This window comes from Falco cherrug, chromosome 3 (assembly GCF_023634085.1).
Source record: "Falco cherrug isolate bFalChe1 chromosome 3, bFalChe1.pri, whole genome shotgun sequence".
Lineage (NCBI taxonomy): Eukaryota > Metazoa > Chordata > Aves > Falconiformes > Falconidae > Falco > Falco cherrug.
Genome location: NC_073699.1, coordinates 113,769,893 through 113,777,601, shown reverse-complemented (window position 1 = coordinate 113,777,601; position 7,709 = coordinate 113,769,893). Strand labels below are relative to the sequence as shown.

Sequence of the window (7,709 nt, the reverse complement as noted above, 5' to 3'; positions counted from 1 at the left end):
ATTGAACTTTACAAAGCTGCACCTGAAGCAGAAGGGTCTTTTTCATAAATAGATGTACAGTTGTTGTGATTACACAGAATTTATTTGTTCAAGATAATTTCCCTCCTTGTGCTTGCAAGTCCGTTCTTCCTTTTGTATACGTATTCCATGGTTTCTCTCAGGCTTTTTCCCCATTTGGAGACCATAACAGCATCCTGTCATCATAATTTCTTGCCATGAAAACGGTCATGTTGTCACACTCAGATTCTGGAATTGTTACTTCAAATAATTAACAACCATATGAAAGAAAGCAGAAACAGGTGAATGGAGTTTCATTTTAATAGAGTTTTGCAAACATCTTAAAGTCAGTGCAACCCACAAGAAAAAAAAATATCTTAGAAGTACTGTAGAAATTACCTGCACATATGAGAGAAAATGAAGTCCTAGGTTTTAGGCAGCAGTGCGAGAAATTTTATGTGCAGATTCCTGAACAGTCAGTGCACTTCGGGAATTTCACTGCAGGTTTTTCAGTTTGTAAATGGCGCGTGTGTGTTTTAAGGCCCTGCAACTAGGAGCGTTAACCTGAGCGTTACCTGTACACTCACTACTGGACAGCTTAACACAGCACCACTGCCTCTTGGAGCAGTGCCTAAAGAACATGGTATTATCTTAGGATCCAGACAATTTCCATATCACCAAACAGCTGCAAGGAGCCAAACTACATCCAGTTTTTCAAGTGACTAGAAACTTAAGTTTATTAAAGCCCAGTGCAAGTTGGATTTAAGTTAATGACCGTTATTTTTTCCTTACGTGAGAGCTAGTCTTGTGCAGCAATTAAAGGGTTAAAGTGGAACCATATGTAGTATTTTAAACAAGTTCACATATTCTCTATACAAATTTGGCAAATTCATGTCACAGCCATAGACCTCATTCTTGCAATTCCTGCAAAACATCTACAGCTCCTCTGTCAGAAGCAAAGAGAGAAGCCACCTGAACAGCCAGGTCCACCAGGAGTTCATGGTACAGCCCACGCAGTAGCACAGAGCGGCTGGTGATCTCCGTGTTCCAGCTTAAACAGGTAGACTTATTGAACTAAATATGCTTTCGACACATGCTCCCGAAAGAGCTTGAGGCCACAGAGCAGATGAGCATGGAAAAACTGATTGCATCAGAAACACTGCAGCCAACAGGAAATCAAGAACATGGTTTCAAAGCCAATCAAAAAAACCAAACCAAACCCCCCAAAGCAAGCATTTATAGGTGTGTAGGTGTAATAAATATTGCAAAGCACATTTGTCTTTTCCCCCAAGTCAGTAAGTATAAAGAAATAACCAATGCACCAAAACATCAGCTTTCTGCAGTGAAAACGCTGAAGTCAGCAAAATACCTGCAAGCCAACTGAAGAGAAAGCATTCGCATCGCCATCCAACCACAAGTTGCTTCCAATTCTAGGCAGCCAAATCAAACCCTCCTCAAATTCACAAGTTTGACCTAAATAAGCACCACAGCATGAAAAGCTGCTTTAGAAGTAGGATGTCAAGAGACTTTCCGTAAAATATACAATAAAATGCAAGGTAAAAGATTTTCATTGGTCAAGTTTGAAAAAATCGTCTTCCTTTAGCCAATCACAGCCTGTCCCTTCAAGCCAATCACAACTACACCTTTAGGTTTGTCCTTAATTAACACAGCCCAGCTGAGCAGCAAAAGCTTACAGGAACAGATGGCTGTGAGATGCATTCTGAGGGTTGGGCAATGGGAAACAAAATTACAAAGGAGAAGGAATACCAAGGAACAATTAGGGTGGGCAAAGAAACATTAACGCTCAGCCATCCTCCTCTGTTATCTTCAGGAATCTCACTGTCCTCTCCAGTTCTGTGTTGTTCACGTATCCTGTAGCTACTGTCTTCTGTCTTCTGTCTCTGATCTGGAAAATGCCATCACGACATCCTCAGCACCTGTAACAACAATGGATACAGGAAATCATGTGCCGTAATTGCTTCCTTTACAGAACAGCAGATAGATGCAGTACCCAAACTGTCATCCTACACATCCATAAAATCAAGAGGAAAGGAAAGAGAGGACAGAAAGAAGAGAAAGCTGTGTTCTTCTGGGACTGCAACCTGAAGCAGTCTAAACATTTGAACAGCAGGTTTAAAACTTTCCTTTGCAAGCCTAAGGAAACCCGTTTGTTTTTAAAGAAAACCAAGAATTCCTTGCTGTCACATATTTCTAAGCAGCAAGACAAAGAAAAATAATTCATAGGATTGTCATCACAAGCATGCAGATAGCATTCCCCCACCCCCCAAACTCTGGCACTGCTTGAGAGACTTACTGAGCTCCTCTGCTATGAGGAACTCAGCTGTTCAATAAACCTTGTGCTGCCCGCTCTACACATCACACTGTCCTTTTTAAGTGACACCCAGATATTCACTACTTTATCTTTAAATGTAGATATTCATTAGTCTTTACTTTTAAGAATAAAAAAAATCTTTTAATAGGCCAGCTGAAAGGTTTTTGCCTTGTTCCTCCCACTGAAAATCACTTAAACACCCATTATAAACTAAAGTGTCTTGAAAATGTTCCATTCTCTAACGGCAGTGCAGTATTTTCTTTCGAACTAAAGGCTTCCATTGGCCCAGGGAGCAGACACAGCTTTGCTATGTAATGCCTTTATCCTAGCCTGAAGAAATCTTTTCCATAAGAATTCAGTGTGTGGACTTTCGCAGTTATTGGATTTTTTTTTTCTCCAATTGAGGCTATCAACTGCATATAATTACCATCAAAACTCATGTCCCCTAAGCACAGAAAGATGTTAATTACCTTCTCCTAACCATCTTCATGTCTCCGCAAACTTGTGTGGTCTTTCAAGTGGGCATTTATAGCAGAAAGACCTGAATGGCTTGAGAAATGTGATAAAGGCTTGTGAAGAATATTCCACGCTACGCTCTCATTCTTCAAAAAGATACCTTGAAATTTTCAGGAAAAAAAAAAAAAAATCCAGTCTCTGGACTTCCTAAGTATAGAGCATATAGTGCCTAACAGGCACTTAATGAGAAACATCTTCAGGACAATATGGAAATAAAAATACATCATACAGTAGTGCCAAAGCAGTGGTTTAAATCTGTATCTCCAGTCTAGACAAGAACTGGAAAACAACCCTGAATGGCTGAGTGCAATGTTTTTAATTTCTGGTAAAAATTTGATTCCCAAAAAAGTCAGATAAGAGTAAATGCTTTCTTTCATCTGAGGATCCCCTAACAGATAACTGATTAGAAAATATGAAGAATCCTCCAGTCAGTGTAAATAATTTCTAAAAATTATTTCTTCCATTCTAAGTGCAACAGATGACTCACAACGACCATTTTGCCCCTTCATTAATTAATTTGATCTACTTGGGATAGTTTTGCTTAATAAGCTTTTCTTCAAAGCTTCTGAAAAAGCTAAAGGGTTAGACAACGAAGTAGGAAAAGCCAAAAGCAACACTGACTGCCCGTCCCAGTCAGGTAACTCATATCGGGTTGACAGAATTCTCTTATTGGTGTTTGGAAAGTTCAAATGCAACTTGGACGGAGCACCAGCATGTAAAAATTCTCCTTCAAGTCTTTTACTTGAAGCGTATCAAGAAGCAGATTTCAACTTTGTGCCCCAAGCAAATTCTGCCTCTACACCTGCATGCAAGGTGAAAGAGAGAGGACTAATAAAAATTCCTCATCTGTTTTAATTATATGAATTCCATTTCTCGGTTATCTAATTTGCTCCTTAGTTGCACAAAGGAGAAGTGGCTAAAAAACAGGGAAGAACAGAAGGTTGTAAATTGCCCTCGCTGATATACTTAAAAACCAAACCAATGCTTCTTAAATGCCACTACATTTATTTTTATACGCTTCACAATCTATTTGTTATACGTACTCAAAAGGACAAAATATTAAGGACCAAGCAGTAGTTTGTTTTTCATATGCAGGCCCCCATCTTACACAACTACATCAAAAACTGCTCTGATGCACTCTCTTGCCAGCACCCAGAAGCCCTGAAGTCATCTCCCTTTTCATCTCCTCCACAAACTGTTTTTTCCTTGATCAAAACATAAATGATATATAGCACTAGGATCCAGCTCTGAATTAAAAGGCTGCCATGATGACTTTTTTTTTTTTAAATGCATAAGGACTACTAGACTCTACAAAAAGAAGGATTTATTTATGGGAATTCTGAGAAACACTTCTGTGATATAAAAAGGGGGCATAATGACACTTGGAAGCATTAAGCAAGCAAGCGCACATAAAGCACAACCTATGCCGCTGTACTTTACATGCATCCCCTCCAGAGCAGAGGCTTTGCTGTGCAAGCCCCACGCAGCTGGGGTAGCCTAGCAACCGCAGCATCACAGATGACGTCACATCAGCACACACGATGAACCGGATTACTTAACAGATGCTGATTGTTTTCCTGGGGTCACCCCCCTCCTACAGTCTAAATATGAAAAAATATTCTTACAAGCATCCTTGCAAGCTTCACGCAGAAAAGAGACCTTCGTTCCAGACATTCCTGCAAGCCCACAAACAGCCAGGTCACTATTTCTGCCCGTCCTGAACAATTCCAGCTTTCAGCACAGTTCCTGCACGCAGCCCTCTGTGCGAGCACACAGCCGTTTAAAACACATGATGAGCAGAAATAGCTTTGGGCACAAAGGATGCCGGGAATTCCGCAGTTCGTTTTGGCCTTCACAATCAAAACAGCTATCACTGAAGAGCGGCTTCACACTCAGCTAGCTCCTGTTCTAATTTTCTAGGCCCATCTGGCACAGCTTTGGTACCAGTGTCAATAGGAACTTCTGATAACTTGCCATTTGCCTGGCCTCTGAGTAGGGAAAGAGAAGGGAGCACAAGAAACAGCTTGTCATTGCAACAGGTAACCAGAAAAAGCCAAATATTAAACCAGCGTTCTGCTATTTAGAGGAAAAAGCAAGACTACGATAAAGAACACAGAAGTGTGGAAAATTCTCGAATACCTATAGTACTACTGAACTATTATTACATGCATCCTAAAGGAAGAAGTAGAACAGTGGATGGGTCTAGAATTCAAGGTTTTGGTCTTTCACAGCCAAAGCTATCCGCACAGTCAGTGTGCACTACCCTTGTTTTACCACCGATGTAATTACAGTAACTACAGTTTTCAGTTACCTGAATTAGTGAACAAAGTGCATATTTTTTTTTAGAATAATATCATCATCAAAAAGCATGCTCCTTCTCCGATATTTTTTAGCATTTTATAAAACATAGTTTCCCATATGGTGCCTTTTAAATTAAGATGGGCAATCAGTGCAAGGAGCAAGGTGGGTAAACAATTCATTAAGGAAAGATTATGAATTGTGTTTGAAAAGATGATCATCAGGCTGGAAAGGAGATTACAACTTTCTCAACAGTTGGCCTTTGCACTGATTTTACTTAGCACTTTCATAAACAAACCTGGAACAGAAAAGTAGTTGTATACCGATGAAATCTGATGGCAATACAAAGTTAGAAAGCTCTGCCAGAACACCAGGGAGCAGCAAAACAATATACAGGAACAAACAGGATAGCAGTGAAGACCAGAGGTGGCAAAGGGGGTTTAGCTATTAATTTCAGAAAGGAATTAAAAAAAAAAAAAAAGACAAAGATTAGAAGTAATATATTTCTATGTATCATGGTACAGTCTGAAACAAGTTTAGTAAAGAATGGATTTTATACACAACTCTGAACAATATTATTTCCTGCTCCCTCCTTGGTTCCTTTAGTTATTTGGTAGAACCACCACTGTTTTCATTTGCAGGAATTACATGCAACCCAGCATCTGCAAGAGCTTCAGGCAGTTGCCTTTAAAAAGACAATTTGATCTATCAAATAAAAGATAATACCACCTTCTAGGTAGATGAGTAAGCGGGTGGGTAACCCAAGGGCATAACACCCAACAGAACAACAACTTGCAGCAAAGACTCAACCTTATGTCGATTTCTTTTATTCCCACATTAAAGATTGACTTTTACCCTTAGCAAGGTGACACGTCACTGCAAGGAGGAAGACATCCTTTACCCAAACAGCAGCCACGCAGGCTATCAAACCTGATGCTAGCGTGAACAGGACCATCTACTTCACACCAAAACTGATGGTTCCCAGACGTCAGCCCAGGCACTTTCAACGCACGTATCACTGCCCTCTGGGTATTGTACCTCGTGGCCTTATTTTATATTCACTAGTGAAAGAGACAGCTCATTATTCAGCACTTCTTTGTTCTTCACGATCACCGTGACTCTTGACTGGGACATAAAAGGCAGCTGTATTTTCCAGATCTGGCACCCATTTGTTCAGGGGACTTGCAAAAAGGGAAGATACCTTCACGTCCACAAGCCGAGAAGTTAGTTATAATATAACAATGCCACAATCTCTTGAAGGGCACTACGTCCTACTGGTTTTAGCTCAGCATTGCAATGATCTGAAAACAGAATGGAAAACTAATCTGCTGAACTCAAGTAAGGGTAAGAGCACGGCAGACAAATTAAAAGGATACTCTTAGTGCTTTCAACTTTTCAGAAGCCACTTCGGGAGCATGATTATGTCTGAAGGTGTCTTGCATCAAAAAAGCCCTGGGTTTCTGGACAAAACTTTTGTCCAGAAAAAGGTCGTCCACATCCACATGTATCAGCACAAAAAGCAGGTTTTGTTCAGGTCCAGTCCTACAACCCCAAACTATCCAGAGCTAAATTAAACCAATCTAACAAGACTGCTCATTAAGCAATTCTACAGCCACCTGTGCTCATTTCCAGAGAACAGAGCAGGGGTTTCTGTGTGGTGAAAGGAAAGCAGGGATTAAAGTACTTAGGAACCGAACTTCTGCTGCAGTCTCACTTGGCTCCCACTATAGATGTTTCCTTTCTAATCAAGTTAAAAAAAAAATTAAAAAGCAGAGCACAGGTTATAAAGTTAAGCTGCACATTGCCAAAAGCCTGTAACTAAGACAATAGGATGGTGAACCATGTTTACTTTTAGCACATCCTTTACTGAGCTTTGCACTTCCAGTAATTAATGTATAGAACAATGAAACTTATACCTGACCTCCTGCTTTCTACACGTGTAACTTCTCTCTCCACAGCTGTTCCTCTTCCAGGCACACGTTTCTGCTCTGAAATAGAGACTTGCATATACACAACAAAATATCCCCTTATCTTCTTTCATGAGCAAAGCCTCAATTGCCACAAGCTTTCAGACATGCAAACAGTTCTCCCACTTCTTCTGGCCTACACTTTCCCACCCTCATCCTTCCTAGAAATTAACAATGACTAACTGGTAGGCCTATGTCCTATCTTAAAAAGCAATAGCGACAGCCTTATCCCACTAACTTCCCCAAAAAATCCTACTGCAATTATGTTCTAATTGCAGCAGCCTGAATTGCTGAATTTGGTAGTTCTTTTATGCCACCTGGACTTCTGTCCTCACAAGCCAAGATGATCTGAAGGTCAAACGACTTTACCGCACAGCAGCAAAGACCATAGATAGCCACTGAGCTCAGCACATGCAGCTGCTAACCAGTTCACCTACATTTCAGAAAATTTCACCGAGATGACTGAAGGTAATGCTTTCCACAGCAAGTACGCAGCTACAGTGACATCAAGCCAGCGGGGTACAAGCTTGATTGAAACCACGCTACCTTAACACAAAGGAAGACGCTAACTGACATCTAACAGCTGCTATTCCCAAGTG

General features: G+C 40.5%; 1 protein-coding gene across 2 annotated transcripts in view; it reads right to left on the bottom strand.

Annotated features, from left to right (window-relative positions):
* Nucleotides 1-296: 296 nt before the first annotated feature.
* The window catches only part of CTNNBIP1 (catenin beta interacting protein 1), a 32,499-nt gene continuing 25,086 nt past the window's right edge, over nucleotides 297-7,709 (bottom strand). For both annotated transcript variants that reach the window (XM_055705559.1, XM_055705558.1), the window contains one exon: nucleotides 297-1,934. In XM_055705559.1, coding sequence (XP_055561534.1) covers nucleotides 1,876-1,934 — 59 coding nt within the window. In that variant the 3' untranslated portion in view covers nucleotides 297-1,875. The remainder of the gene's footprint in view (nucleotides 1,935-7,709) is intronic.